Below are 17,756 nucleotides of genomic sequence, written 5' to 3'. Positions count from 1 at the left end.
CGCCCTTGTCAACAGACATGTCATCTCCACACTGACCTTCCGGTCCTGTTTCCTTTGCACGGAACTCCTGCCTGACTGCACCAGGACTAATCAATGCTTCCTTCTTCTTCTTCTCTAACTCTGTTTTCTCCTCCGTTTCCCTTCCTCAACAGTTCCGTGGAGGATTGTTTTATCAAGGCCATTGATTTCTGTTACGTGACCATATCTTAAATCATGTCAGCAGATCTTCTGGCGCCGTTGATCATTAGTAATGTGATCAGTGTATCTGATGAGCACTATCTTGCAATAACGCCTCATAACCATGGCTTGAGTTAGTCTTTGCATTTCCGCCATGAGCGTCCATGTCTCACATGTCTAAATGAAGATCGAATAAACCAGTGCATGCACAAGCCTGATCTTGTGTCCCCTGGAGATGTTACTGTCCTTCCTTCATGCTTCAGTCTGGTCACTGCTGATTATGTATTTTGTGCCGCTGAGAGGGTTTCTGGTTTGGATTCTTAATTGCTGATAACTGGATTGTTGGAAAAGTTCCAAGCTTCTGTCCCTGGACAGTTATGTCAGTAGTGATGGTAGTGTTTTGACTGGCCATCAATTTGGTCTTTTCGGCGCTGATTTCCATGGCATAATTTGATGATATTTCATACATTTTTTAACAAGGTTGGCAAGTTATTGCTTACTTCATGCCAGACCATCGATGTCATCTGCAAAGCGAAGGTTCGTGATGATTCTTCCTCAAATGCGGCCTGTGCTGACATGACCTTCAAATGCGTCAGTCATGCTGCATTCCAGAAATTATGAATATGTGTAACAGTGTGGGAAACAAATGGCAGCCCTGTCAGACTCCAATCGAAGTATGGAACCACTTTGCTATAGCACCCCTGTGCTCGTCACTTTGGAGTATAGTTACTAGATTGTGTTGATAAGATTTTGCCCGCTGTCATTTTTCCCCATTGTAGCCAATAGTGCTTCCTACCAGACTCTATCAAACGCTTTCTTCTAATCTATGAAGACGTGGTAAAACTCGCTCTGGTGTTGGAATTGTTCTTAGTAAAGGATTATTAAGTTGAAGGTGTATTCAATGGTATTTCTCCCTTTGCGGAATTCAGCCTGTTCTTGAAAAATAATGGTGTCTGCTTGTGGCTGTGATATACTCAGAATGATTTTGAGCATTGCTTTGCTAGCATGGCTGATCATTCTGAATGTGCAGTAGTTCTTGTACTGTCAATATAAAATAAGCTCAAACAAAACTCAAACAAAAAACAACATCCAGCCAAAACGAAACAAAAACAGAACTGTCTTCAGTGACAGAAAGATTAATTCAAGATAAGGCTGTAACACCAAAACAAGCTTGGCAACAGCGAAAGAAAGGTGAAAGAAGTGAAGGCTGGACACGCCTGCTGGACAAGGCCACTGACCGGTATCGACGACAAGGTCCAGCAGGTCCTGGGGACCTTTCCCCTGCAGGCAGTGCACAGACTCCGCCACCTCCAGGCTGTGGCCCACCGCCCGACCCAAGGGACTGTCCATGGAGCTGATCAGTGCTGCTGTTCGAATTCCCAACCCGCACCCGACATCCACCTGCACGCACATGCACGCACACGTACCAGCACACACACACACACACACACACACACACACACACACACACACACACACACACACACACACACACACACGAAATTAACGAACCAACTGAAATTAACAAATCTGGAGAAAAAAGGACACCAAACCAATCCGAATTTAACCAACCATCTAATCAACCAGCTGGCAAACACCTAACCACACCATCCTTGCAACGTCATTGTCAACTTTTTTTCCTCCATCGCTATGTTCTTCAGTCTGATTATTTGATCAACTGGTCGGGGACTGCGTCTCTCTGTATATCCAAGTGAAGGTTATCCCATTCACAAGAATTCGCCTGAGTCAGTCTTCGTTTGTCTGACAAAATTTGGAGCAAAGCTGAGCTGACCAGACAAGCAATGAATATATGTTTATCTGTCTCTTGCATTTTTTTAGGTACCTCAAGCACAGGGTGTGGAGATCAAGGACTCGTTGTCCGCTTTTCCTTCAGTAACACATGCCTTCATTTTGTTTTCTTCATTTCTCCCGGTATTATTCTTCACTGGTTGCAACAGGAAGGTCACTGGACTCTTCTTATTCTCCCTGAGAGACTGGGAACACCACTGTCTGGTGTACATCGGTCACGTAGCATCATCAAGAATGGAGTCATGACCCCCAGTTTCCAAGACATATGACCCATCACCCAGGAGACGCATTTCAAGTCACATTAGTCATAAAATTTGGCACTGGCTAGCAGAGGATAGTCACTCCCTGTTACTGTCAGTCAACTGTATTAAAATGTAAACTTTCATGTTCCCCTTCATTCACCACTTGTATTAATTAGTATTTCCTTAAACGTCTTCACGACATAATGTCTAGTTTATTTAGCTACACTTGTCTTTTTTCAAGACTCTACTGTTCAGATGATTAACCAGGAAACCGAGAGGACTTCGCACTGACCATCAGCTTGGCCAGCTCCTCAGCTTTATCCAGCTGTTTCATGAAAGCACCGTTGCCGGTCTTGACATCCAGAATCAGGCTGCTGATGCCCTCGGCTGCTTTCTTGGAAATGATGGACCCTACAGAACAATGAAAAGTGTCAGCATTGTAGACCCCGAAAAACAGTATCAACAATCAGAATTATTGGTCATGCAGAACAATGTCTTTGTCAGTACTATGGATTCTGAACAACAATATCAAAACATCGGTGTCATGGTCTCTGAAAAACAATGAACAAATATCAGAACCATGTATGCTGCAGAACAATGTCAAAATATCAGGGCCATGCTTTCAAGCATGACACAGCTGCGAAGTCAGTTTCTTAAGATTCTTACACGACGTCATACCAATGCATTGTCTATAATTTTTATGGGTTGCATTCATTGTTGTCAGCATGATACAAAGAAATGATAGTTGGGTATTGTTTTTCATAACTTAGAAATCACGTGTGGAGTTGACATGCTGTTAATTGTCATAATCATGAAATATTAGGTGATAACACTGCAGGTCTGTATCCACTCAAAAAATTCAGAATTCAAAGGAATATACAATGAAGAAAGATAACAATAAAAGAAGGAGGAAAAAAAAAGAAAGGAAAATGGAAACAAGAAAAAAAATCAGAAAGCATATCGGCAAAATAGATTACAAAATAAATGGACAGACTTGCGAATAAACACTTAATGAACCAAACTGCCATATGAAGAGAGCAAGGTAACATAACCCGGACAGTCCTTCACTGGATATCAGAAGGAAGGCGCAAGAGAGGAAGACCAAAGAACACCTGGCACAGAAGACCTGATGAAGAACTCAAGACCCTGAAGGTACCATGCAGAGACAGACCCAAAACAGACAAGTGTAGCGGTTCTTCATTGCTGCCTTACATGGTAAACTAAAGGTCTACAGAGCAGTAGTTCTCCCCACACTACTGTACGCCTGCGAAACTTGGACAGTGTACCAACGACATGCCAAGAAGCTGAACCACTTCCACACAACATGCCTCAGGAAGCTACTGAACATCAAGTGGCAAGACAGGACCCCAGACACGGAGGTGCTTGCAAAAGCCACCCTTCCCAGCATCTTCACCATCCTGATGCAGTCCCAGCTTCGCTGGGCTGGACACGTGGCGCGCATGCCAGACCATCAGCTGCCCAAAAGGCTCTTCTATGGCGAGCTGCAACAAGTTAAGAGATCACACGGAGGTCAGAAGAAGCCCTTCAGAGATACTCTGAAAGTCTCTCTGAAAGCGTTTGATATCAACCCTAACTCCTGGGAGGAATCTGCAGCGGACCGTGACAAATGGCGCGCTGCTGTGCACAAAGGTGCCAAGTTGTGCAAGGCCAACAGGACTGCTGCAGCTGTTTAGAAGAGGCAGGCCAGAAAGTCACAGGCAAACAAGCTCCCTGACAATGATATGCCTGTCTTTGTCTGCTCCAACTGTCAGCGAACATTTCGTGCGCAGATTGGACTATTCAGCCATCTGCGCACTCACAGATAGATTCATGAGCACCCCCCACCACCACCACCACCACCACCACCCTCCCCCCATCCCCCAGCTGGATGACAACGATGGTCATCATCGATCTCGATGGACACACACCACACCACATGGTAGTAAGTGATATGGAAGCAGAAAAAAATTCTGTTTCCTGAGTTCAGTCATCGCACATGATGAGTGGTGTAATGGGTATGAAAGGAAATCTACCTGCTGCCAGATGACAGCTGTCAACGGTGCCAGTTATGTCGCGTATTTCGTAAAGTCGTTTTTCGGCCGGAACCAGCCGTACGGTTTGGCCCGCAATGCAGCAGCCCACAGTGGATACGATCTCCCGCAGGCGGTCTGAGCTCAGGTTGACAGTGTAGCCCGGGATAGCTTCCAGCTTGTCCAGAGTGCCTCCAGTGTGCTCCAGGCCTCGGCCCGATATCTTTGGGACCTGGACTCCACACACACAGAATGGAGTGATGGCCTAGAGGTAACGCGTCCGCCCAGGAAGCAAGATAATCTGAGCACACTGGTTCGAATCCCGGTACAGTCGCCAGTTTTTCATCCCCCTCCACTAGACCTTGAGTGGTGGTCTGGACGCTAGTCATTCGGTTGAGACGATAAACCTGGTCCTGTGTGCAGTGCACACTTAGTGAACGTAATAGAACCCATTACATAAATGCCTGTATATTTGAACATATACCGTGCTAGGGTTGGTTTGTATTTCACAACAGCTTTGGTCAAAACTAGACATTTATCTTTTGTAAACAAGTCAGTCATCTTACAATTCTTCATAATGTCTTTTCTGGAGTACCCACACAGTATAACTTTCTGTTTTTGCTAATTTTCTTATTTCAAAATGCAATATAAGCGAGTATAGCAATCTTTTAAAGAAAAACTTTGCTTCTTCTTGTGGCATGAGCCAGCCAAGAAGTAATGACAGTCTGTTTAAATGTTTTACTCTGGTCCACCAGTTGTTACTGCTTTTGTCTGGTGACATAGAAACCAATCCAGGCCCAAACAATAACACGGACCTCAGTATCATGCATGTAAATAAGATTGATTTATTAGAAGCTGAGTATGGTAACTTTGATATTATCACAGTATCTGAAACATGGCTTTCAGATTTAGACAGCAACAGTTCCATCCACATTACAAACTTCCATCCACCTGTTAGATGTGACAGAACAAACGATCCACATGGCGGTGTTGCTATCTATGTGAAAAATAATTTATATTGTAAACCTCGCAATGACCTTCATGTAAGCGGTTTAGAAGCTGTATGGGTTGAGACAAAATTAGATCAAATAAGTTTATTAGTTGGATCTTTTTATCGTCCACCTAACTCTAATGCTAATTACTGGAATTTGATTGAAGAAAGCATACGTAGAGCCAATGACACCACAAACAAATTCTTGATTCTTGGTGATTTTAATACTGATTTCCTAACAATACCACCACCCCACTTGGTAGATATTTTGAATCGCTACCATATTAAGCAGTTGATAAATGAACCAACGAGGATTACCGAAGTAACAAGTTCTTGCTTATATCTTATACTTACTCAAAGCCCCAGTATGATAAAAATCAACGGATGCGATGCCTGCTATCTGCAATGACCATAGTGTACCTTACGTGGTTTTCAAGAATACAGTAGTTAGAGAACAGTCATGTAAAAGAACAATTTTTAATTACAATAAGTTAGATAGATATAAATTTTGCAATCTCCTACACCAGGTGAATTGAGATGAAGTGACCAATAATAAAACAATTGACGAAAGTGCGGAAACGTTTTCAAATATTATAATGGATAAAGCAAAGCAATGTATGCCAACGAAGACTATCACTTTACGTCCAAATGATGTCCCAAGGATGACAGATGAAATTAGGCTGCTAATAGAGGAACGTAAAATAATTCATAAATCAGCTAAACAAACTAACAAACCAGAAGAGTGGCAACAATTTCGGCGTTTTAGGAACTATGTTACATATAGAGAAAAACAAAGACAGCTTGAGTATATCACCAATTTAGAAAATAAGATAACAACTTCATCCAATTTTGGAACAAAAGAATGGTGAAAAAACTTGTCAAGTCATTTTTGAGAAAGAAAGGTGTTGGGTCAGATGAAATTCCCCCTATTATATCTAATGGTATTGTCTATTATAAAAACAAAGATAAAGCTGATGTTTTTAACAACTTTTTCATTTCACAATCCACTCTTGAAGACAGCAAAAAAGATTTACCTGATATTCCATTCCTCGACTTAGAACTTACAGACATAGCGCATACTACTTCTGATTTTGAAGGTGTTATTCTAAATCTAAATAAAAATAAAGCAGTAGGGCCAGATCTTGTCCATAATAGATTGTTAATTGCCTCATTGCCAGCCATTCTAGACCCACTAACTAGGGTTTTCAACAAAAGCCTTCATGAATCAAAACTTCCTCTGATATGGAAAACAGCACATGTAAATCCTTTGCATAAAAAAGCTTCGAAGGAACTTTGTAGTAATTACCGTCCAATCTCTTTACTTAGCTGTGTTGGTAAAGTCCTTGAGAGATGCATCCATAAGCAAGTTTACAAGTTTTTTTCATCAAATCATATTTTGTCTCCTTCCCAGTCAGGTTTTATTCCTGGTGATTCGACAATAAATCAGTTGCTCTGTATTTATAATGATTTATGCTCATCTTTTGATAATGGAGTCACAACCCAGGCTGTGTACTTTGATATATCTAAAGCTTTAAATCGAGTTTGGCATAAGGGACTTCTTCTGAAGTTAAGTTAAGAGCGAATGGCATACGAGGCAAATTACTTGACTGGTTTTCAGATTACCTCTCTAACCGTATCCAAGCAGTTGTTATAAAGAGTGATAAGTCTGATTACAAAGGAATACCAGCAGGTGTTCCTCAAGGCTCTGTACTTGGTCCACTATTATTCCTTATCTATATCAATGATATTGTATACGACATCCATTGCAGATGATACAAGTATGTCCTTAGCTCTAAACAACCCAAACATCCGTGCGCAAACACTCAATTCTGACTTAGAAAAGATAGATTCTTGGGCTAAGCGATGGAAAGTCAAATTTAATGAGGGGAAAACAGAGTTATTAAATTTTTCTCGCAACACTGACACAAATTTACCTCTTACTTTTGGCATCACACCATTACAAAGTACAGACACACATAAACATCTAGGCGTCATACTCCAAAACGACTGGAAATGGGAGGAACATATTAAAAGTATAATCAATGCTGTAACTATGTTGGTTTCTTGTCTTAAGACGTATAAATACAAGTTAAATAGGAGAGCATTAGAAATCATGTACAAATCATTCATATTACCACATTTTGACAAATGCTGATATTGTTTGGGATAAGATGCACAATCAGGTTCTCTGGAAAATTTACAGCTTGAAGCATTAAGAACCATAACTGGAGCTGTTCGTGGGACAAGCCACCAAAAAATATACCAAGAATCAGGGTTCTGTACACTTAAGGAAAGAAGGAAAAGACACAAACTTGTGCATTATTTCAAGATGGTTAACGGTCTATGCCCTAACTACCTAAATGATCTTGTTCCTGGTCTTGTTTCAGACAATAACCCTTACCATAGACGCAGGTCATTGGAACGCACCGTACCAAGATTTCACACGGAACTCTATCGGAAATCATTCATACTATCTACTACTTATCTCTGGAAATCTCTACCTGATTATGTTAAAACCAGCAATTCCTTAAGCCAGCTTAAACATTACCTGTGTGCTAACGATGCTGTAGTGCCTAGCTATTATTACTTTGGTAAACGGAAGGAACAAATCATTCACTGTCGACTTCGTCTAGGGATTAGTGACTTAAGAGAAGATATGCTCAACAGACATTTAATAAACGACCCACTTTGTGCTTGTGGCACTGCAAGCGAAACTGCTGAACATTATTCATTATTTTGTCAAGACTTTCATATGGCTCGGGCAAACACAATCTTAAATTTATCTCCAAACTACATTCACGTTAAAACTCTGTTGTATGGAGATCCTGTTCTCCAAAATCATACAAATATATTCATATTTCAAACTGTTCACCAGTTTGTCTCCGATTCAAATAGATTTTAGCTTAGGAAGTATTGTGAAGAAAGGGTACAACATGATTCTATTCGTAAAATATATATTGGATTTATTTGACTGACCAAATATTCAAAGTTGAATGGATTGGCCAATGATCTGTTAGAGTTTCACCCCTCCCCTCTGTTCCCCCTCCCCCACCACCTTACCCACCATTCTTTTAAATTTTCTTCTTCTTCTTCGTGTTTTTCTTCTATTAGGCCAATTACTCTGGTGATAATAAATTTAATCTCATGTAAATATTGATATTAGCATTATTTTACTATATTATGTACTGTTTGTTTATTTGTTTTATTTCATTATTCCATTACTTACTGTTTATGAATGTTATTTGATACAAGTCATAATATGGTTCATCAGCCGTCATGATAAAATTGAAGTGCAACGTTGTGAGCACAGTATAAGCTTTAAGCTTGTTGATGCTCTTTTGTTATTCATTGCATTGTAATCATGTGTATTGTTGAATAATTAAAGATTATTTAAACCAATAGAACCCATGGCAACAAAAGGGTTATCCCTGGCAAAAATATGTATAAAAAATCGCTTCGACAGGAAAACAAAAAACAAAAAAGAAGAGAGAGAGAGAGAAAAAAAAAAAAACAACAACAAAAAACAACAACTGCAGGCATAAAAAAAAAATACAAAAAAGAGTGGTGCTCCCAGTGTAGAGACGCGCTCTACCTGAGGAGAGCAGCCCGAATTTCACACAGAGAAATCTGCTGTGGCAGAAAGAATAATACAATACAATACAATACAATACAACACACACACACACACACACACACACACAAATACCTTCACACCACAGGCGGCGAGGGCTGGGGCCAGAATGAGGCTGACCTTGTCCCCCACACCCCCCGTGCTGTGCTTATCCACCAGATTCCCCTTCCAGCCCTCCGGCCAGGTCATGAGGTCACCAGAGTTCATCATGGCGCCCGTGAGGTGGGTGGCCTCCTGGTTGGTCAGGCCCCGTATGTAGGCCGCCATGAGCCATGCCCCTGTCACCAGATTTCGTCACCATCACTATGTTTCAGTTTCAGTTTCAGTAGCACAAGGAGGCGTCACTGCGTTCGGACAAATCCATATACGCTACACCACATCTGCCAAGCAGATGCCTGACCAGCAGCGTAACCCAACGCGCTTAGTCAGGCCTTGAGAAAAAAACAAAAAAACAAAAAAACTACTACCACTACTAATATGTATAAGGCGCAAAAACTTGATGGAGTCAACTATAAGTGTACATAAATAAGTAAATAAATAAATAAATAAATAATTATAATATAAAAGGTAGTAATAATAATAATAAATAAATAAATAAATAAGACAACAATGATGATAAATAAGCAAATAAATGTAAAACATGAAGACACACATTCACATATACACCCACACATGCATAACATATGCACCAAACATGCAGTTTCACAGATATGAAAGCACAGTCAAATAAACATAAACGTACATGAGCCCCAACACACACACACACACACATTACCCTGCACCTCCTCTACCCCCCTCCTCCACACACTCATTTCTAAGCTACGTATCTCAGCACACACACACACATACATACGCACGTGCACAGAACTCTCCTGACACTTGTGTACACTCACACCCTCGCGCATGCACAAACGCACTCAAACACACAGACCCACACATACACACAAACACACACGCACAGAGGCTACCACTGATTGGCTGCAAGAGGGATGGGAAAAGATCTCTGATGCCAAGAACGTGGCGTCTAGTGTGTTTCTCAGTCTATTGTATTTGGAAAAGCCCACAGAGACTTTGTTCCGTTTTGAAGAAATTTGCGCAATGATGGTTTGGAAATGATGCCGATATTTGTTTGATTTGCAAAGCATCGTGCTCTACCTTTCATGTTAGACTTACGGCCGCTCCCTCTGCTTTTATTTCTTTGAGGCGATCGATGGTGTGATGGCCTTGTACCTGTTCTTTTTGATATTCTTTGACTTTGCTGAGGATTTCCATTTTCCTAGATGTAGGCCGCTCGTTGGTGTTGCGTTACTAGCAAGTCTGTCAGCTCGCTCATTTCCCTTAACACCTGCATGTCCTGGGCAGTATGACCATGTGAGTTTTTTAATCTGAAAGTTGCGCGTTGCCTTATGTCACTCTGGGCTTCCCATTCCGTTTTCAATTTTCTGTATGAGGTTCATTGAGTTGGTTCGAATCATGGCATGTTGGTTTCCGGGCGTATGGATGGACGATAGCCACTGGAGGGCATGTGTCACAGCTTCAACTTCCATCATTAGGCTGGAGGTTGTGACTTTGTAGGCAGCATTCTCTTCCCTAATTGTTTTTCCATTTTGTTTCACAGTGAATCCCCAACCGGGTTGGTCTTTGGTGACTGAGCCATCTGTGTACCTGTGATGTCCTCTTCTTTACTGTTTTCTTCTATGAGTAGCTTCACTTCCGCATCAGTTTTGCCCTCTGGCCATTCCCGACAATGTCTTCCTAGAGTGGGTGAAATGGTGTCAGCAAGTTGATTTCCGGGGTACAGGACGGCAAGGAGAAGGGACAAGGTAGTAGGGTGTGGAGTGAAGGGGTGTGGAGTGTCAGGTCTGCGACTGCAGTTCAGCAAATCGCGTGCCGCTGTATGAATAGTCGAGCACTTGGCATGAAGCGAACAGATAATCAACGGACCGGCAGTTCAAAACGTGTACCTGGCTTTGTGCGATCAGTCCAGAAGAGCCCTCATTCAACCACCTCCATACCAACGCAGCTCACAGAACGGCGTTTGCCAGTGACGCTTTCCAGATGTGCTTGAAATATGTTCGCATTGTGAAATAATGTGTTAAAATATTTTATTTACAGTGGGCTACATTCATATGTTTTGAATGTGCAGATCTTTCTTAGGACTAGTTGTGTACTGTGTGCAAGGGATAATCTTTATACAGTGTGTAAGTTAATAGTGTGCACAATGTGAGTCAATAGTGTGCACAATGTGGTAGCTGATGAGCTTAATAATTATTGTCTGAACCCTTGAATGGGCAGATTCGGAGTGGGGCCAGTATCATGACGCAAAGCCTTTCACCCCTGTGCCCTGTTGTTGCATGTTTCAACCGTTTACCATCATTATATTTCTTCACCCTCCTTTTCCTTCGCTGTCTTCATCGTCAACGCCTTCCTCCTCTGAACCATAATTGGGTCGCTGGGACCTACAACTGCCTGTCACTGTCAACCTCCTACCCCTCTCCAACTACAAGGGCCAATCAGCAATCAGCTGGGACAGAACTGTGCTTCACAAGACGTAGGGAGCCAGAATTGAACGGAAACTACAGCTGCCAAGCTATGTTGTGTCACTGGGTGTGATCTGCACTTTCAGGATATTGGCTGAATTGGGGGTGGTAATGAGATTACAGACTTTACTTTCTTTTTTTCTTTTTTTTTGGGGGGGCGGGGGGGGGGGATGGTTTTTGCAGTGAGAGGGCGTGTGTGTGAGAGAGAAAACCGTTTTTTTTTTGTTGTTTTTTTAAATATATGTATGTATGTATGCGTTTGTGTGTAATTTGGTTTGGGGGCATATCAAGATTATAAAACAATCATTCTTTCGTTAACTTTTCTTTATTTAGGAGAGTCAGTGCGTCGAGTGTGTAGACCAACTTTGTCGCCAGGTGTCGAGGATTCGCCATCTTGTGGCAATAATTATATTTGGCCAAGTTACACGAAGTAAACTCATGTCTTGACATGAGCAAATTGAATCTAAAGTTAGAGAGAGAGAGAGAGAATAACCAGACGAAAAATGAAAATAGGAATAAAACAGAGACGAAAAAAAAGGACACCACCACCACTCCAGCAACAACCACCACCACCACCATCCAAATAAACATAAATAAATCAATCAACCAATTAACGAATTAAGTAAAGCGATCGCCCAATCAAACAAACAGGCAAACCGACTGACCTATCTGTGCAGGCTCAGCCTTTTGATCAACCACAGCATCGACGAAGGCCTGGATTTCTTGGGCAGTGTGCTCCCCTCCATCCCTCTTCTTTCTGATGATGTCAGGGATGGTGATCCCGCTCATCTCTGCTGCTGCTGTCTGGTTCACGTCACTCTGGCTTGACTGAGGGACCTGCAACGAATGAATAAACAGAGTGATGGATGAACGAACGAAAGAAAGAATAAATATAAATGGAAAAACAAGAAAACACACACACACACACACACACACACACACACACACACACACACACACACACGAAATGACGATGATAATGATAGTGGTAGATGATAGATGTGATGATGTTCATGATCGTCGTCCTCATTGTCGACGTTGTTTTGTTGTTGTTTCAGTGGTATTTAGTGTCTTACATCGCAACACATTATATTACATCACATGAATGATGATGAATTCGTTGCCAAATTATTTTACGAGTTCTGATGGTTGAAATTCGGGTCGTATCTGACGCAGCAAATATCTCTCCCCCTTTTAATTCACACGTCCCCACCTCCCCAGTTGCTGTACATAGAAGTTTCAAATCCTCCAACTGCTACCAAACCCCTCCTTTCTTTTTCATGAATGCATTTTTGTAAAGTCACTCTTAAGAGTAGGTTTAATTTCAGTCGTTGTTTACCAACACATATAATTACTATGTATGAATGTATGCATCAGTGTTGAGTGAATTCGAGGAAACGCAAACATTTTCTATTATTTATGACTGTTCAGCATAGAAAAACAGGTAAAAAGAAAGAAACAGCCTAAGTTGGCTTTTAGTGGACGGCATGCAGGTATTAGTGTTTAGATTTTAACACAAAAGTATAATACTTTTTTCTTTTTTTTTCTTCTTTTTTTGAGAGAGAGAGAGAGAGAGAGAGAGAGAGAGAGCATCTTAAGAGTAGTTGTTCTATACAAAAGATTTAAACAGCTTTGATCAACGTATGTGTGAGAATGATGTAATGATAATCAAAAGAAGAGAATAATACAATTAAACAACAATCAAATTAAAGTCTAATATATTTTGTAAATCAGTTTTGAAAACCGACATCCCCGCTCATTATGTTTGTCTGTAATCTGGAAAAAAAATGATTAAATTAAACATTTTTATTTTTCAAAAGTTAATTAGATTCATCCAAACGCGCCGAAAGAAGACCCCAATCCTGACGACCCACCGGGCCCTGACCTGAATATTCAAATATTCAGATTAAATCACGTTCTTCACTTCATGCACGTGTTCAGCGCTTAACTTTTAGTTCGTCGCAGTAGCGAACTTGACACCGGGATGGAACTGTGGCCTGGAAGAGGTAGCTGCACAAAGCGCCATGGGTGCTCTTCCATGTCGCGCCTCTAGCTGTTACCAGCTGTAGGGAGGGAGAAAGACCAGCAGAGCGGTGTGTGCTGTGCCGAGTGATGGCAGTGACCACGGAGAGAAAACAACACATCTTCTTTAACATCTGATAACACGTTGCTTGTCACCGCAATCGTTTTATTAAAAGTACGGTTTTAAAGAATACAGTCTTAGCTTCAAAACGATAGGAAACTCAATTATGAACATCCGATTATTTTTCTCAGGATACCTGTTCGAAAAAGTAGGCATGCTTATCACCATTTTGTTAACACATGCATTCTGACACATTTTGAACACACTAAATCTAATTTCACAGAGTTAACACAACACGCAAAATGCATTCCGAGCACAGTATAATACAGTGGCATACTGCTCACTGACCTGTGTTGACCCGACTATTGGAAAGTCTGGGAGAAGCTGTAGCGTGTCAAAGGATTCAACTATTGTAGGTTGTGCAAGTACTCCACTGACACACACTGATTCAGTCAATCACACACATGGAAGCGAATAACAGTCACGATACATACCTGGATGGCAGCTTTAGTATTTTGAAGGAAAAAAAATCAATCAGTGTCTGCTGACTGGTTTGTGAAAGTGGTGGTCACCACCATTCAGTCATTGGCAGTAATCACTGATTATTCTGTCAGAAGAAAGGACTGACACATTAACAAAAAGTCCTAATCAATTGTCCACTTCATAAATTGCCTAACAGTTGGCGTGGTCAAGTGTGGAGCTGCAAGCAGGTTACTACTTTTCACTCTTCACCCACAGCAAGCTGGATGGGCTAGCTTGTCCTGACGGAGAGAAAAGCAGACACAAAGTGAGATGAAGATAAGAAAATAGACCCAGAGGGGGGAGGGATTGTGACGGAGAGTGTGAGTGAGATAAAGAGATGAGGATAAGAGAATAGAAAGAGAGGGAGGTGTGGGGGGGCAGAGAGAGAGTGAGTGAGACAGAGAGAGAGAGAGGGGGGGGGGCAGAGAAAGAGAGAGATGTGGACAAGAGAATAGAGAGACAAAGTAAAGAGAGACGGGTGACTAGAGGGAGAGCGAGAACGGTAAGAGGAGGCAAAGAGAGAGATAAGAGAAAAAGGTGGTGAGAGTAGAGTGACACAGGGATGGAGAGAGAGAGAGAGTTTTATAATTCAGATAAAGAGATAGAGAGAGAACGATTTAGTTAATAATCCAAAGAGAGAGAGAGAGGGTGGGAGAGAGAGAGAGGGGCAGAGAGAGAGAGAGAAAATGATTTCTTTAATTCGGATAAAGAAAGAGAGTAAAATGAATGACGAGAGATGCGGTGCGAAGAATGAGTGATGAGAGAGAGAGCAGGGTATAAGTGGACAGCACGTGCTGAAAGAAACAGAAAGAAGAATGAAAGAAAAGAAGGAAGACAAACACAAAGGATAACAGATTCTGGTCCTCTGGTGAGAGAGAGACAGAGAATGAATGAATGAATACCGTGAATGAAAAAGTACCCCCCAAAAAAGAGAAAAGAAAGATATAAGAGAGAGGGTGGTGAACTAAGAAAAACAAAGAGTAAGCAAGAGAAAGAGAGGGAAGAAAACAGAACGAAATATGGAAGGAAAGAAAGAAAATGAGAGAGAACAGGAGGTGAAGGAAACCCTACTCAAGATTTTCTGCTGTGAAAAATACACCACTGCCAGTCACAGTTGCAAGCAAACAGTTCTCACAAATAAATGCTGCGATATTAAAAGACCGGTTCCTATGGAGAAACGTACTACCACCACCAGAAAGAGAAATGTCTGAACTATCTGATAGTACAAACTTTAATGCCACAGAATCTCTCGTACGCTCACAAGCCCGCCCAAAAGGCGTGGGAAACTGCCGCGTTTTAATATAAGGCAAAGAAGGGTCAGAGGAGGGTTTGGCGGGCACAGCGGCCGAACGAGCTTCGTACGGTTCTGTTTAGAACTTGGACAGCTGTGCTCACTTTACTTGTCCCTTAGTCTTGATGACCGTTGGGGCACCACAGATAACCTGTCAACCACCTTCCTCCATCTTCTGCTTCCCTGAGGGCCTCGCTCAGCCTCAGACCTGTCCATTCTGGGATGTTGTCTTCCCTAAGGGCCTTGCTGAGCCTAAGACCTGTCCATTCTGGGATGTTGTCTTCCCTAAGGGCCTTGCTGAGCCTCAGACCTGTCCATTCTGGGATGTTGTCTTCCCTAAGGGCCTTGGTCAGCCTCAGACCTGTCCATTCTGGGTCGTTGTCTTCCCTAAGGGCCTCGCTCAGCCTCAGACCTGTCCATTCTGGGATGTTGTCTCCCCATCTCTTTTTCTGTCTGCCTCTCCTTCTCCCTCCTTGTACAGCGCCCTGCAGGATCGTCTTTTCAAGTCATGTTGATCTTGTGATATGCCCATACCACCTCAGTTTGCTTTTTTTCAGTGGTGAGAAAATCTTCATAGAGCCGGATGTCTTGCTTGATTCTGTTGCTCACTTCCTCGTTGGTTATGTGATTTCTGTACGTGATGGTTGATAAAAATTCACTGAACTTTGGAGGAGGCAACTGTTCTATTTCTATATTACATGTCACTAAATACTATTCTTTAATAGCATTGTCAGTGTTTTCGAATGTGCATGCAGCATGTCCTTGTAGTTTTAGTCTTTAATTTATAAAATCTAACTGTGCTGAATTCGATGTTTTTTCATAGGCGTCTTGCACAGCTCCTTATTGCTCAATAGTTTTGTCATGCCTTCATCTTTCTTAACCATTTTGTAGTTTACTGGACATGTGATAAGAAACTGTAAGGAGAGCTGGACAGTACAAGGTCTTCAGAGAAGAAGTCCCTTCAGTCAAGTGTTTCGGCCCTGAACTCCTTACACTCTAAGGGGGCCAAGCCACACCCAGGTCATGACTCCTGGATGCCCTTGTATTGCAACCTTTTCTTTTTTCTGTTTTCCTGGTCCTCAGCAGGTTCGAACCCGCGCCTCCAGGGTGGTCGCCACTTCAGGACTGAGTCACCTTTTCTGGCAGACGTTTTAACTCTTTTCTGCTGCTTCTGCCATTGCCTTGAGAGCCCATGTCCTCTCTCTGCCAGAAATCGACAGCTATTCCATGAGGCTGTGGGCAGATGCGCCCACAAACTCTCTTGCACCAAGCTCAATGGCAAGGACTTTGGTTTGGAAGCCAGATTCTCTCAGGTTGCTGGCCAGGCTAGCATACTCAGTCTTGTAGATGTGGGCTTCCTCCCAATTCTGCTTTCGTATGGCACAGTGAGCTCAACCAGAATCGGTTGTTTCGTTGCATTGGAGTGGAGTACTATGTCAGGTCTCATGCCACTCTTGCTGATGGTTTCCCCTCTGGTAGGTCAACTGTGGATTCCCAATCTTCGGCACATCAAGCAGCCCACGTTTCCGTGCTTTGGAAACTTTGGATGCTGTTCCTGGCCAGACTTTATTGCCTTCACCAGAGATTAACTCTACTGGAACTTCTGGTGGGGTTGGTGGTCCTTGGACAGTGCTCACCACGTGTGCAATTTCTTTAAGCACTTGGTTGTGCCTCCATGTGTACCGTCCTTGGCTCAACACCGCTTTGCATGAGCTGAGGACATGTTCCACTGTTTGTTTGCCATGGCAGAGTGGGCACGCAGGGTAATCTGCTTTGCCCCCTTTCACCAAGTTTGTATTTGAGGGAAGGAGGTCGTACACAGATCGTAGGATGAAGCTGATCCTTAGAGGGGCCATGTTCCACATGTCGCTCCAGCTGAGCCTCCTTTGGAGTGCATTTTCCCCTGTTGTCCACTGCCCCTGCTGGCTTTGCTGGACTGCCTTCTGGACTCTTTTGTCATACTCTTCATTCTTGATCTCCTGTATGATCATTTCTCTTTATGCTTTCCCCCTTGCCTTGGACCACCATTCCATCTTTGTCAATCCCAGGCCCTGTCTGTTGGTTTGTGTGTGTCCTATTATTTCCTTCGTCTTAAGGCTTTCATTCGCTGCACTGAATGCCACCCTGACTTTTCCATTTTCTGCCAGTCTTCAGCTCGTGTTGGTTGGATCTCACAATACTGTCAACTGAGTCTTCGAGCATGCTGAGAAGTCTTGCCTTCCTTACCTTGTATTTTTCGACATGTAATTTCTTCCCGATAATGCTTGAGCATTTACTACAGCACCGCCAACCATCATTACAAGTGAAGCCATTTTATTTTGAAAAAAGTACATGTTGATATTTTCTGGTATTATTAAAATTTGTTTAACTAAAAAGCCTTTAGTTGCTATTGAAGCTCTGATTATTGCATTCAGTTTGCTGAGTCCTCAAAATTGAGTTT

At 42.3% G+C, this 17,756-nt stretch overlaps 2 protein-coding genes across 2 annotated transcripts in view; both read right to left on the bottom strand.

Moving 5' to 3' along the window:
• Nucleotides 1-17,756, bottom strand: part of LOC143297887 (thymidine phosphorylase-like) — a 59,139-nt gene that overhangs the window by 4,625 nt on the left and 36,758 nt on the right. The gene's annotated exons all lie outside the window — the stretch shown is intronic.
• The window catches only part of LOC143297888 (thymidine phosphorylase-like), a 58,093-nt gene that overhangs the window by 3,953 nt on the left and 36,384 nt on the right, over nt 1-17,756 (bottom strand). Inside the window, exons 2-6 of the mRNA XM_076610417.1 lie at nt 12,086-12,257; nt 8,956-9,158; nt 4,262-4,490; nt 2,521-2,639; nt 1,416-1,578 (exon numbers count right to left, since the gene is read on the bottom strand). Of these exons, the coding sequence (XP_076466532.1) occupies nt 1,416-1,578; nt 2,521-2,639; nt 4,262-4,490; nt 8,956-9,158; nt 12,086-12,209 (838 nt within the window). The 5' untranslated portion in view covers nt 12,210-12,257. The remainder of the gene's footprint in view (nt 1-1,415; nt 1,579-2,520; nt 2,640-4,261; nt 4,491-8,955; nt 9,159-12,085; nt 12,258-17,756) is intronic.

This window comes from Babylonia areolata, chromosome 23 (assembly GCF_041734735.1).
Source record: "Babylonia areolata isolate BAREFJ2019XMU chromosome 23, ASM4173473v1, whole genome shotgun sequence".
Lineage (NCBI taxonomy): Eukaryota > Metazoa > Mollusca > Gastropoda > Neogastropoda > Buccinidae > Babylonia > Babylonia areolata.
Note: the sequence above shows the minus strand (reverse complement) of the source record. Positions and strands in the feature narration are given on the sequence as shown.